General features: G+C 37.2%; 1 protein-coding gene across 4 annotated transcripts in view; it reads left to right on the forward strand.

Moving 5' to 3' along the window:
* The window catches only part of MFSD8 (major facilitator superfamily domain containing 8), a 67,638-nt gene that overhangs the window by 17,734 nt on the left and 34,909 nt on the right, over positions 1-14,995 (forward strand). For 2 of the 4 annotated variants that reach the window (XM_058292383.1, XM_058292399.1), the window contains exons 2-3: positions 4,212-4,303; positions 9,083-9,126. In XM_058292383.1, the coding sequence (XP_058148366.1) occupies positions 4,212-4,303; positions 9,083-9,126 (136 nt within the window). Of the gene's footprint in view, positions 1-4,211; positions 4,304-9,082; positions 9,127-14,995 lie in introns of those variants that run through there. The other 2 variants (XM_058292403.2, XM_071214750.1) reach the window with 2 other exon arrangements.

A 14,995-nucleotide genomic window follows, 5' to 3' on the forward strand; every position in this document is an offset into this window, starting at 1 on the left:
CTAGTTTTCTAAGTGTTTTTTTAGATCAAGAGGGAGTGCTAGTTTTTATCAAATGTCTTCTTTGCATCAATTGATATAATCATATGATTTTCCCCCTTTGTTTTGCTAATGTATTCTATCACATTAATTATTTTCTTATACTGAGCCACCATTGCATACCTGGGATAACTCCCACAAGATCATGGGGTATAATTATTTTTATGTGCTGTTGGGTTCAGTTTGCTAGTATTTTTTTTAAGGATTTTTGCATCTGTATTTATAAAGGATATTGGCCTGTAATTTTTTTTCCTGTGGTTATCTTTATCTTGCTTTGGTGGTCAGGGGATGTTGGCCTCAGAGAATGAGGTAGGAAGTGTTTCCTTCTTTTCAAATTTTTGGAAGATTTTGAACAGAATATGGTGTTAATTCTTCTTGGAATGTTCAGTAAAGTTCACCAGTGAAGTCTTCTGCTCCTGAGTTTATTTGTTTGGGTTTTGTTTTTGCTTTTTATTACTATTTCAACCTTTTTACTTGTTGTTGGTCTGTTGAAATCTATTGCTTCTTGATCAGTATAGGTAGTTTGTGATTTTCTAGAAATTTGTCCATCTCATCTAGGTTTTCTAATTTCATAGTATCCTCTTATACAATGGTTTTATTTCTGTGGGGTAGATAATAATGTCTCCTCTTTCATTTCTGATTTTAGTATTTGTGTGCTCACTCTCTTTTTCTTTGTAAGTCTAGTTAAAGGTTTACAGATTTAAGTGATCTTTTCAAAGAACCAACTTTTGGTTTGGTGGATTCTTTTTTTTTTTTTTTTAGATTTATTTATTTCTTCCCCCCCCCCCCCCCCCCCGGCCCCGATTGTCTGCTCTCTGTGTCCATTCGCTGTGTGTTCTTCTGTGTCTGCTTTATTCTCATTAGATAGCTCTGGGACCCAATCCTAGGACCTTCCGGAATAGGAGAGGTGATTACTTTCTTGTGCCACCTCAACTCCCTATTCTGCTAATCTTCTTATTTTCTCTCCTCTGTGCCTCTTGTGTCATCTTGCTGTGCTAGCTCTCCACGCCAGCTGGCACTTCCGCACAAGGCAGCTTTCCTGCTCTGGGCAGCATTCCCATGCAGGGCAGCACTCCTGCATGGGGTGGCATTTCCACATGGGCCAGCACTCCGCATGGGCCACCTCTCCATGTAAGCCTGCTTGTCCTCACCAGGAGGCCCTGGGCATCAAACCCTGGACCTTCTATTTGGTAGACAGGAACCCAGTTGGTTGAGGCACATCCATTTCCCAATCATAAATTTAATTTCTGATCTCCTGAAAATAATAAAGTGTTACTTAAAAGTATAATAGTCAGAGAGCTAGAGACTGGATGATAGGCTTAAAGGAAATTGGGGGGTAGAGGAAGGATGTAAGCTGACACCTACATGTGTGAAATCTATGATAAGCTGGAGGTAAATATTTGTACAAGGAAGCGATAAAATGGGGGCATAGGGATGCCTTTGGGTGGGGCTTTGCGGGCTTGAGGGGGGCTAGGGATGGGAGAATGGGTAATGTTGCCCAAGAAATTGGGGGGAGGGTGGGGCAACATATGAACATAGGAGAGTGTCAGGTATTTGGTTGAGAGTATAATGCTCAGAAAACTTTTTCAAAAATATAATAAGGAAGGTTACCTGTTTAAGGTGCTTAAAGGGGATAATCTGACGCAGGACAAGCTCCTAGGGAATATATGAATGCTCATTTTGCCATAGTGGGTTATATCATTGGATAGAGACCCATGTAATGAGAGTGAAGGTATACCCACATCCTGGGGAGGACTGATGCCCTTAATTAGAGGGAATTGTATCTCTTAAGAGAAATGGTGGCTCCCAGTGCATTAGGGCAGTTGAGCATGTCAAGCCCTCACACTGTTGCAAGTATCTCTGAACATGGCCCTTCAAGCAATGAAGAGTGACTGTCACTGTGGGCCCTAAGGGGAGGGGGAAAGAGGTATTGAATAGATGGAATCAATGTAACTGTGTGGGCAACAAAAGTGTTCCACAAGAGTACGCAAGGATGGATATAAGACTTGTAAAATTACACCAAAAATATATAGGGGCTGATAGGCTAAAATGTAAATAATAATGTAAAACATAAGATAACTAAAAATTTAGAAAATTGTGTAGTCTAAAATATAAACCACAATGTAAACACAAATGTTACCTTATTTGAAAGCTATTGTCTCAATATTTGTACATCAGTTTCAGTAAATATAGTATGAATATGTAAAAAGAAAAAAAAAGTATAATAGTAACTCAATGCCTTACATTGATACCAGAATCCTGTGTTATGGGATTTAATGGTGAATACCTTTAGTTCATATGTGATTATCTGCATTAAATATTCTAAATTCCAATGTATTGATTTCAAAATATGAGCATTTGGGTATTTTCCAGGTATCTTCAATTTTTGCTAAAGTTGTTTTTTATGGAATGTCCTATACAGTATTAAGCACTTTATAGATGTTATACCAGTAACCATACTTGAAACATAGTAGATATAAAAATATCATCTTCCTTCTTCCTTCCCTCTCTACCACTCCCTACCACATCACATTTGAAAAGAAACATTTCTTTCTGTAGACTAATGTCATCTCTAAGGTCTTTTTTTTTTTTTTTTGAGGTACCAGGTAGGGATAGAACCCCAGATCACCTATCCGGGAAGCTGGTGCTCAACCATTGAGCCACATCAGTTCCCCTGAATTGTTTTTTTTTTGGTTTGTTTTGCTTGTTTGTTTGTTTGTTTGTTTTAGGGGCACCAGGAACTGAACCTGGGACCTCCTGTGTGAAAAGTAGGCACACAACCATTAGAGCCACATCTGCTCCCTCTAAGGCAGGGGTTCTTAACCTTTTGGTTACACGGACCCCTTTGCCACTCAGGCGAAACCATGGACCGCTTACTAAGTCTATACCGTACTGTGTATTATTTAATAAATATATCACACCCACACCAACACGTTCCCACAAGAATAATGTTTTTTTTAATTTAAATTCAAGCTCACAGACCCTTTGTTAAGAACCCCTACTCTAAGGTCTATTTTGGAAGATAATCTTGGAAAGTAAAAAGGCATTTTGCTATTTTTGTACTTGTCTTAATTATTTGAAAACATAATGCTCAAACTGAGGTAAAATTTGTTAACTCTTTGTGCATTATGAAAATGTAATGAGGAAAGCAGATTTGGCTCAAATGATAGAGCATCTGCTTACCATATGGGAGGCCCAAGATTCAAACCCAGGACCTCCTGACCTGTGTGGTGAGCTGGACCACCCACAGTGCTGATGCGTTCAAGGAGTGCCATGCCTTGCAGGGGTGTCCCCCGCATAGGGAAGATGCACGTGCAAGGAGTGCACCCCATAAGGAGAGCTGCCCCACACACAAAATAAGTGCAGCCTGCCCAGGAGTGGCGCCGCATACACAGAGAGCTGATGCAGCAAGATGACGCAACAAAAAGAGACACAGGTTCCCAGTGCCGCTGACAAGAATACAAGCGGACACAGAAGAACACACAACAAATGGGCACAAAGAACAGACAACTGGGTGTGTGTTGGGGGGAGAGAAATAAATAAATAATAAATCTTTAAAAAGAAAAAAAAGAAAATGTAATGAGTGCACACATTCATGTATCACTTGACAGGTAAAATTTCTGATTAATATACATGTCTTTGGTTCAGGCTATGTAAAAGTTTAGCCCAGTCTGAATGGGCCTGGGTCCCTCTTTAGTACACTAGTAGAACTTGTCTGGTAAACCATGTAGAACTAAAGGCAAGTATTCTAGGAGGTCCCAGGGCTAGGAGCTGTATATTAACTTGTGAAAAGTCTGATTGTTAGAGGTGGTTTATTTATTTTGACATACTTTATTGATATAATTGTCAATTTAACAAATTTCTGGCTTAATAAATCTATAGCATGCCAGCAATAGCAAAATAATTGTTTAAGCAAAATTTTTCTACCCTTTTGAGCTATCATGTGTCTCCCAAGTTTCTATTTATAGTGATGCATAAATACAATACATGGAAATGCTTTCGTAAATATAGGGCTTTTTCATACATGAATTAGTATGGCAAAAATCCAATCAGTAAATTTTACCTGTATCATATCATTTTCATGACTTTGGAAGAGAGAAAAATAAAACTGTGCCACTTAATGATCCATATATGATAAGATAAATTTATACTACTTTTTTCTTCTTTACTCCTAGAGAATGGGATGTTATAGAAACCGAGGAACATTATAAGAGCCGATGGAGATCTATTAGGATTCTGTATCTTACTATGTTTCTCAGCAGTATTGGTAAGTATTAGAAATTTTACAAAATTTTTAAAATTCAGCTAAAATGTTGTATTTTAGCCTCATTTAATTTTTTCATAGACACAACATACAAACAGTAAAGTGCAGGAATCTTAATTTGTATAGCTGAATGTATTTTAACATTGTTTCTGAATATGTTGTTACTAAAAGGAAAACTTCATGAGGAAAAAAATCAAAATATTAATATCTGTATGTAATTATGTTAAAATTATGAGGAATGAAAATGAATAGGAACTATCACTACTGTGATAGTTTTTTTTTTTAAAGATTTATTTTTCTCCCCTTCCCCACCCCCGCCCCCATTGTCTGCTTTCCGTGTCCATTTGCTGTGTGTTCTTTGTCCACTTGCATTCTTGTCAGCGGCACTGAGAATCTCTTTCTCTTCTTGTTGTGTCATCTTGCTGTGTCAGCTCTTTGTGTGTGCGGCGCCACTCCTGGGCAGGCTGCACTTCTTTTTTTGCGCGCGGGGCAGTTCTCCTTGAGGGGCTCACTCCTTGCGCGTGCGTCTTCCCTATGTGGGGGACACCCCTGCATGGCCAGCATTCCTTGCGCTCATCAGCGCTGCACATGGGCCAGCTCACCACACAGGTCAGGAAGCCCTGGGTTTGAACCCTCGACCTCCTATGTGGTAGGTGGGCACTCTTATCAATTGAGCCAAATCTGCTTCCCAAATTGTAAAAATATATATAACATAAAATTTGCCATTTAAACAATTTTTCATTATGCAATTCAGTGTCAGGATTTACATTCACAGTATTGTGCAACCCATCACCATTATCTATTTTCAAAACTTTTCATCATCCTAAGCAGAAACTCTGTGTCCATTAAGAAATGCACATCAACCTAACCTCTTCCCTCATTCTCCTGTTCCCCAGTTCTTAAATAACCACTAATCTTTCTATCTCTATGAATTTGTCTATTCTAGATATTTCATGCAAGTAGAACCATGCAGTGTTTATCCTTTTGTGTCTGGCTTCTTTTCCTTTGCAGAATATTTTCAGAGTTCATCCATGTTGTAGCATGAATCAGAAATTCATTCCTTTTTATGGCTGAATAATATTCCATTGTATGTATGTATCACATTTTGTTTATCCATTCATCTGTTGAAGGATACTTAGGTTGTTTGCACCTTTTTTGGCTGTTGTGAATAATGCTATGAACATTCTGTGATTGTTTTTCTTTTTTCTAACTTTTTATTTTGAAAGAATTTCAAACTTACAGTACAGTTACAAAAATAATGCAAAGCCCATATAGAAAACGCCAACATACCCCACACCCAGATACCCAGATCCACCAATTTTTAACATTTTGCTACTTTTGCTATATCTGTCTACTTTCTAAACATGTGACAGTAGGTCATATACATCATACTCCTTGAATACTTAATACGTCCATGTACTTTTCCTAAGTACAAGGATATTCACCAATCACCTTAAGTATGATTATCAAGTTCAAGGAATTTAACATTGATATAATGCTTATAGCTGTCTTCCAGTTTTTTCGTATGTATCAATAATGTTCTTCAGGCATTTTCTCCTCTATTATTAGGTCCAACCCAGTATCATGTATTGTATTTAATTGTCATTGTCTCTTTATTCTCTCTTTTTATTCATTGTGGAAACATATGTACAATATAAAGTTTTCTATCTCAACCACTCCCAAGCATACAATTCCGTGGCATTAGTCATTTACAGTGTTGTACTTCCCTCAGTAGCATCCATTACCAGAATTTTCCCATCACCCAAAATAGAAACCCTGAACCCATTGTACGTTTACTCCCCATTTCCCACCTCCACTCCTACATCTGGTAATCTGTACTCTACTTTCTGTCTGTATGATTTTGCATATTCTAGTTATTCCATTTAAGTATATTTCATACAGTATCTGTCCTTTCGTTTCTGACTAATTTCACTCAAGATAATGACTTTAAGGTTCATCCATGTTATAGCATATATTAGAATGCCATTCCTTTTTTAGCTGAATAATGTTCCGTTATACGTATATTCTGTTACACATATATTTCTGTTATACTACATTTTGTTTATCCATCTTTTGGCTATTATGAGTAATGCTCCTATGAATACTGGTTTTCAAATATCTGCCTGAGTCTCTGTTTCAGTTTTTTTGGGAGGGTATATACCTAGAAATGGGTATATACCATAGAACATGATAGTTCTATGTTTAACTTTTTGAGGAATCTTCAAAATATTTTTCACAGTCACTATACCATTTTACATCACCATCAGTGATGTACCAGGGTTCCTATTTCTCCATATCCTCACTAGCACTTGTGAATTTCCATTTTAAAAATAACCCCACAAAATAAAAAATAGTAGTCATTCTAGTGGATGAGGTGGTAACTCATTGTGCTTTTGATTTGCATTCCCCTAGTGGCTAATGATGTTGAGCATCTTTTCATGAGCTTATGGGCCATTTGTATATCCTCTTGGGAGAAATGTCTATTCAAGTACTTTCCCCCTTTTTTAATTGGATGTGTTTTTTTAAAGGAATAATTTAGGGGATTAGATTTTTTTTCCTCAATTTTAGGCCTTCCAAGTCTATAGGCACTAATTTTACAAGTGGGTTCTTTAACTGACAAAGATAGTGAAGGTCATTTTGCTAATTTGTTTTCCATTTCCTTTCTGTTCAATGCAGTCACCCTCCTGTTCTCTCTCACATGCCAATCTTGGGCATGATTTAATACTGGGTAAAAAGAGATTTTAAATAAAACTAAAGAAATGTGCAAAAAGAATTTTTCAACAATACTTTGTAATGTAACTTCATCTTGAATTGTATATCAATTAGGATATTCTCTTAGTTTGCCAGGGCTGCTATAACAAATACTACAGACTGGTTGGCTTAAACAGTGGGAAGTTATTGTCACACAGTTTGGGAGACTAGAAGTTCGATATCAAAGTGTTAGCAGAATCATGTTTTCTCTGAAGTCTGTCGCTTTCTTGTGGTGCTTACTGGCAATCCACAACTCAATCCATACATCCATCACGTGGCCATTGGTCTTTTTCTATCTCCTACTGACTCTATGTCCAAATTTCCTCTCCTTATTAGGACTCCAGTCATATTGGATTAAGGCCCACAAACTGATTCAGTTTTTTCTCATCTTAACTAAAATGATCTTCAAAGGTACTATTTTCAAAAGAGTTCACAGCCACAGGACTAAGGATTAGAAGTTGAACATGTCTTTGTGGAGGAGCATGATTCAATCCATAATATATGCCTTTTGCAAATATCAGAATAAAAGCATTTTTAAATTGGCCTGAACAGTAATGTAATTTATTATTTCTTCTAATATGATGAAAACACAGCCAGATAAGGTACACTGGGGCTTTGACTCTGCTTCTCAATAACACATTGGTTTTGGTTTTAGCTATAGCAGAATTGCTTCAGTGTTTTCATAGGTCACATCCATTCTACAACAGCTTCCCTGACCAAAAAGCCCTTTTTAAAAAACTTCCTCATCAGTGAGGCATCTTTTCCCATAGGTCCCCAAGTAGACATGCCTTCACTTCTACTTGATCAGAACTGAGCTACCTGTCATTTTCTAAATTTCTAAACCCACCATCAACTAGGATAATGGGATTATCCAGATTGAATTTGTTAGATTAATCATGATCTGAAGTTGGATGTAGGGACAGTTTTCTCTGTGGCTTTGTAGAGGAGTAATGGATATATGAATAAACTTTGAATTCCATCAGGAAGGAGGAAGTGGCAAGTAGGTTTAGATGTAATTGTTTAGGTAATAATGTCTGCAGTAGATGGAGTTTCTTGTTTTTCATTTAAACTCTTCTAACTTTTAGTATTCAATTATCTAGAATATAAGAAGTAATTTCAGACCAATTTAACAGCAAAAAAAAAGAAAATGATTCAAGTACAGATTTTAATTGGCATATCAAACATTTTACTTGTTTATAAATTTCTTGATTGCAATCTTACATTCTTGGTTTCAGATATTAATTGGCTCTTTCATCCTCTTTTCATCATAGTCAATGTGTCAATTTGAAGTATACTAAAATGAAACTGATTAAATTATTTTTAAAAATAGCCTTCATAGAAGGAGTGAGGTACAGATACTTCAACTTGGATATTTGCTAAATGAAAAGAAGCCAGACATAAAAGGCCACATATTACATGATTCTATTCATATGAAAGTGCAGAATAGGGAAATCTATAGTAAAGCTGTTTGAAAAAATAAGACTGACAGAATTTCTGATTGGATGCACCTAACAAAACTGGTAAAAAGAATTATAGTTTATCATTATAGTTTTCAGGTAATAAAGGCTAGTAGAGATAATTAATTTTCTTTTAAGGTAATACTATCTTGAAATACCACTGTCCCTTTAGATGACTATTTTCTTTCTTCTTGTCTATAGTCAGTATCTCCCCCAAACAACATAGGATAGAGGCCTGGCACTGCCTCCATAACAAAGTGGCCTTTTTTCCATTCATTTCTGCTATAAATACCTAACAAAGCATTCAGTATTTCCATTTACAGCAAAGGTGTATGAATGAGGATAAAGAGCTTCTCTTTTTATTACTTTATGGTCACAGACTATATAATTATATGTTATTTTTTTCAAGCCTTTCGTATATTTTTCCCTTCTGATAAATAAATATCCCATTCCTTGATAAATTAAGCATTATGGGTATATTTGTTGGTTCAGAATGATATATTAATATCCATGCTATGGATCAAAAAATTTGTATCTGTGGAATAGTGATCAAATTATTATGTATTTTTCACAGGGTTTTCTATTGTCATAATGTCAGTATGGCCATATCTCCAAAAGGTTTGTGCATTTCAATTTTTCTTGTTTTAAGTAGCTATAATATATAATAGCAGTTATAAAGTTCAGCATTTTGAAGAGAATTTCTTTGGCATTCTATAGTATAACCTTCATTAGGATAACTTGAAGTAATAGTTTCTCAAGAGACTAAGTAAGGTCTATATACTTTATTGTGCAAAAAAGACACTTTTGATGTGAAAAGAGTGCAATTCCAGGAAAATTGGGTTATACCAGGACAGTCCCAGCCAAATAAATAGTTATCTATTTATAAGCCACATTCATATCCCATCACTGCTCCCCCTCTAAAAAACAGGAAGCTTAACTAGACATACGTCTGAATTCCTCAAAAGTGTAAATGTTATTTCTATGAAATAGTTTCATGCTTTTCCCATGAAAATTAGGTAACATTGTATTTTGATGCTGTGATTATTAGATAGGGAGGGAGAGTGACAACAAGATGCAAACTTGGTATGTACCCTAAAATGAATTGATCATCAAATTCTATCAATTCTATCTTAAATCTCTGGAAGTGAATTTACTAAAAATCAGTGTGTAAGGTATATTTATCTATAACAATATATCAGATTAAGTTTTCAAAAGAGTTCCTTTGTACTTCCAAAACTATTCATTCTTGAACCTGCTGCAATCTGATTAATGCCACTGCTTCCCCAAAACTGCTCCTAAGGTCTCCAATGACTTAATTGCTGACCAGATAGATAGGTTTCAGTCCTTACTTTTGGTTACATTTGAGTTGCATATGACTTTCTTGCTGCTCCCTACCTCTTGAAGCTCCCTCTTAGCTTCTGTGACATTTCCTGGCTTTCTTCTTACTTTAGCCAATTCTTCTCAAACACGTTGTGGCAGTCTGATATAATTGATGAATTCCAAAAAGAAATATTGGATTATGCTTGTAATCTGATCTGTACCTAGGCATGATTGAGTCATGATTAGGGTGATAAAAGACATGGTGAAGAACAGAGTTGAGGACTTTTAATATTGGAGTTTTGATTTTGGAGTTTTATGCTGAAGACTTAAACTGGACCCCTGGGAAGTCAGCACACAGAGGAAAGAGAAGCCAGCCCCAGGAAGGAACCTTGAAACCAGAGTAAAGCAAGCCCCAGGAACTTAGGAACCCAGGAGCCTGAACCCTTATAGACATCGGCAGCCATCTTGCTCCAAATAAACTTTGGTGAGGGAAGTAACTTCTGCTTTATGGCCTGGTATCTATAAGCTCCTACCCCAAATAAATACCCTTTATAAAAACTAGCTAATTTCTGATATTTTGCATCAGCACCCCTTTGGCTGACTAATACAAAATTTGGTACGAGGAGTGGGGAAGTGCTTTTGCAATTACCAAAATGCTGCAATGGTTTTATAAATGGGTAAGGGGTGTTTTTTGGAGGAATTGTGAGGTGCTTGGAAGAAAAGACCTACAGTGCTTTGAAGAGACTGTTGATAGATATATGGATGCTAAAGAGACTTTTTATGATGCCTTAGAAGTAAATGATGAAACTATTATTGGAAACTGGAGGAAAGGTGATCCGTGTTTTAAAGTTGCAGAGAACTTAGCAAGATTAACTCCTGGTGTTGTATGGAAGGCAAAATTCAAAAATGGCAATCCTGGGCATTTAACTGAAGAACTTTCCAAAGTAAACCCAGAGAATGCAGTTTGGCTTCTGCTTGCAACTTATAGCAAAATGCCAGACAAGAGAGATAAGCTAAGGACTAAAGTGTTTGGCAAAAAGAAAACAGAAACTGATTCTGGAAATTCCAAGCCTTTGGAAATCAAGCTCCCAGATGAAAGTGCCCCATTTAAGGACTTAACTAAACTTAGAAATGGTAAATCAAGATTGAAGATGCAGTTATCTAGGAAAGACTTGTGGAAAGTCTTACTGTCTGATGACTTGGACCCCTGCTTCCCACATGCTAAACCAACAGACTTTTTGTGAGAGCTGTATGAACAAAACCACTGTCAGCCTGGAATAAGGAGGACATGGAAAGGAGAGATTGAAGGAGAAACAGCTTTAAGAGGAAAACCATGGAAGCTGAGATCTGGAATTAAGATCTCACCTTGGACCAAGAGAGGAACCCCACCCATTTGTACAGAGAGGGTAAGTTTGCCCCGGCCGTTGAAGAGGGTGGATGTTCCTGTCTGATGTTCTGGAAGAGTTTTGCTGCTCCAGGGTGCAGAGAGGGTGGGGCACATTCCCCAAGGATTAGGGCAGTTAAGGTCAGCACCCCACACAGGTCTGAGTGGGGTGGACCTGTCCCCCAAAGTTTAGGGAAGGCCAGGTGGTCAACCTGTTGATCTGAGAGGGTTTAGCCTGTATGCCAAAGGTTAGGGGGAATGTTGTCTTCACATCACTGTACTAGGGGGGTTAAGTCCCCACCCAAAGATTGGGTGAGGTATGGCAATCACCCCAACACTCTTGGAGGGAGAGGTCTGGAGCTTGGTTGACACACAGATGTTTGATGAGGGTAGAAAATAGCCATTGGGCAAGACCGTGGAAAGGATGGATTCCCATATGGCCCCAAGGAGAAGAAACTGTCATGTTAAGAATGACTCTCAGCTGCCCAAGTTTGTATCTCAGATTACTGCTTAACAACAGCTGTCAGAGACATCATTTAATAAAATTGCCTTAGACACCAAAAAAAAAAAAAAAAAGAATGACTCTCAGACTGAAATCGAATGGAGGATGCCCTGTAGGTTTACTGAACTGTAGAGAACCCGTGACTCATGTTTCCTTTCCAATTTCTCCTTATTGAAATGAAAATGTTTATTCTATGTCTATCCATTTGTGTATTGGAAACAGATAAATGGTTTTGTAAGTTTCAGAGGTCTATAGCAGACAGGGCTTTGCCACAAGACAAACTGTATTTCTTTAATTTGATTATGATATGATTTAGTACTGGCATTGTAACTGATTTAAGACTTTTTAAAATATTGTAATGACTTTTTGGAATTCAGAGGGTGGAGTGTGGCAATTTGATAAAATTGATGAATTCCAAAAAGAAATATTGGATTATGCTTGAAATCTGATCTGTACCTAGGCATGATTGAATTATGATTAGGGCGTTGAGTCTCTACCCCTTGGTGGGTAGGGACTCACCAATAAAAGTCATGGCAAAGAACAGAGTTGAGGGCTTTTAATGTTGGAGTTTTGATTTTGAAGTTTAATGCTAAAGACTTAAACTTAGCATGCAAAGGAAAGAGAAGCCAGCCCCAGGAAGGAAGGAACCTTGAAGCCAGAGTAAAGCAAGCCCCAGGAACATAGGAACCCAGGAAGCCTGAACCCTTGTAGAGGTCAGCAGTCATCTTGTTCCAAATAGAGGGAAGTAACTTACGCTTTTTTTTTTTTTCTGAGATTTCTTTTATTTATTTCTCTCCCTTTCTACCCCGCTGTCTGCTCTTTGTGTCCATTCACTATGTGTTCTTCTGTGTCTGCTTGCATTCTTGTCGTGTGGAAACAGGAAACTCTCGCTTTTCTGTTGTTTTTGTGTCATCTTGCTGCATGTGTGCAGTGCCACTCCTGGGCAGGCTGCACTTCTTTCGTGCAGGGCGGCTCTCCTTGCGGGGCACACTCTTTGCATGTGGGGTTCCCCTACACAAGGGACATCCCTGCATGACATGGCATTCATTGTGCGCAGCAGCACTGCGCATGGGTCAGCTCACCACATGGGTCAGGAGGCCCTGGGTATCAAACCCTGGACTCTCCATATGGTCAGCAGATGCTCTATCAGTTGAGCCACAATTGCTTCCCCTTTATGACCTTGTATCTGTAAGCTCCTACCCCAAATAAATACCCTTTATAAAAACCAGCCAATTTCTGGTATTTTGCATCAGCACCCCTTTGGCTGACTAATACATACATTTATACATTCTTCTTTCTATACTTGGTATTTCCTTGCTGGTTTTTCCCAGTGTTTGATGTGTGTGTATGTGTGTGTGTATTTTAGCCTAGATCCTGAGCCTTGGCCCATATTAGATACGTAGCCAACATCTTTTTAGACATCTCACTTGGATGCACCTAGGCTACTTAGACACATTTTCTCCTTTTTTTCTAGAATGTTTTCCCTCCCTGCATACCCCCTTTTCTCTCTTCTTCCCTTCCTCACTCCCTTCCTATTATCTTTTATTCATCCTTCTAGGCTTAGCTCCAGTTCACCTCTTCCGGAAAGTCTTTTCTGACTGTGCCTTCCCACATTTTGGGTTAGAAGGTTCTCCTATGTACTTCCATATCCCTTTGTCTTTAGTATCTATTATGGAGTGTTGCAACAGTCAATTTGCAGAGTTTACTTGACTCGCTGATTAGACTGTCAGTGTGGTTTGATGGTGTATTAGTCAGTTAAAGGGGTGCTGATGCAAAATACCAGAAATTGGTTGGTTTTTATAAAGGGTATTTATTTGGGGTAGGAGCTTACAGATAACAGGCCATAATGCATAATTTACTTTCCTCACCAAAGTCTATTTCCACATTTTGGAGCAAGATGGCTGCCGATGTCTGCAAGAGTTCAGGCTTCCTGGGTTCCTCTGGGCTCAGCTCCTCTGTTTTCTCCACAAGGTCAGCTGTAGACTATCAGGTGAATGGCTCTGTCTCTCTCCAGCTTAGCATTAAGTTTCAACATCAACACTCCAACATTAAAAGCCCTCAAATCTGTCCTTTGCCATGCCTTTTATCTTGAGTCCCCACCCACCAAGAGGTGGGGACTCAACTCGCTAATGACGTGGCCCTAATCGGTCAAAGCCCTAATCATAACTTAATCATGTCCAGATACAGACCAGATTACAAACATAATCCAATATCTATTTTTGGAATTCATAACCATATCAAACTGCTACAGATGGTTTCAACAAAAATACTAGACACATTTGAGGGATCAAATATAATATTTAGGGTTTAAAAAGAATATCTGTGATAGAAGTTTATTAACATTTTATATTTCATTTTAAATTTTTTTTTAATTTTTTAAATTTTCAAAAATGCTATTCTTTATGTCTGAAAGGTATTTTAAAAAGGAATATAAGAAATACAAATTTCACTTTTTACTTAGTACCACATTTTCCTTGCTATTTTGAAAACCAATTTATAAATTTATATTACATGAGATTATTACCCATGAAATAAAAATTCTTTCCATACTGGTAGTCATAGAAACAAGATACTTAATAATGCTGGAACATATTCTTTGCTTAAAATATTATATATTTCCACTTATCAAAACTTTTTTGATTTCTATGGTATCTATGTCTAGTTTGTTTAACTTCAAAATTCTCAAAAGAAGGATATTATTAATGATTAAGTCTACTCAGAGCATAATATGTTGAATTTTGAAAAGCTTACACTCCTTTCTCCAGATATTTTAAAGTTCTTCACAGATAAATTTATTGAGCACATGAACTGATAACTAGTCCTTTGGTGATGCAAATGTCACTTTTTCACCAAAAACTTTATCATTTAACTTTTTCAAGGTATTTCATAATAATAGTAGTGTTTACTATATGCCAGACACTGTATCAAACTTTTCACATACATGATCTTTTGATCTTTATAACAACTTTGTGAGGTGGTTATTATCACTCCTGTTTTTGTTTTGTTTTTGTTGTTTTATATTGGGTCAACAGTTTAAAATTTTATATTGGGTCAACAGTTTAAAATTTCAGAACTGTAAAAGCTGGAGCAAATTATAATTTACACTGAGGTCTCTGAGGGTCATATCTGCACGTAAGCATTAGTCATTATCATGGTTTTTCTTCAACAGGAAAATATATAACCCCTAGAAAATCTGACTCAGTTTCGGGCCTTCTGGATTTCCCAATTTTCTCCACCAGATACATATTTGACTAGTAGAAAAAAACTATTAATTCTAGATT

This window comes from Dasypus novemcinctus, chromosome 1 (assembly GCF_030445035.2).
Source record: "Dasypus novemcinctus isolate mDasNov1 chromosome 1, mDasNov1.1.hap2, whole genome shotgun sequence".
Taxonomy (NCBI): domain Eukaryota; kingdom Metazoa; phylum Chordata; class Mammalia; order Cingulata; family Dasypodidae; genus Dasypus; species Dasypus novemcinctus.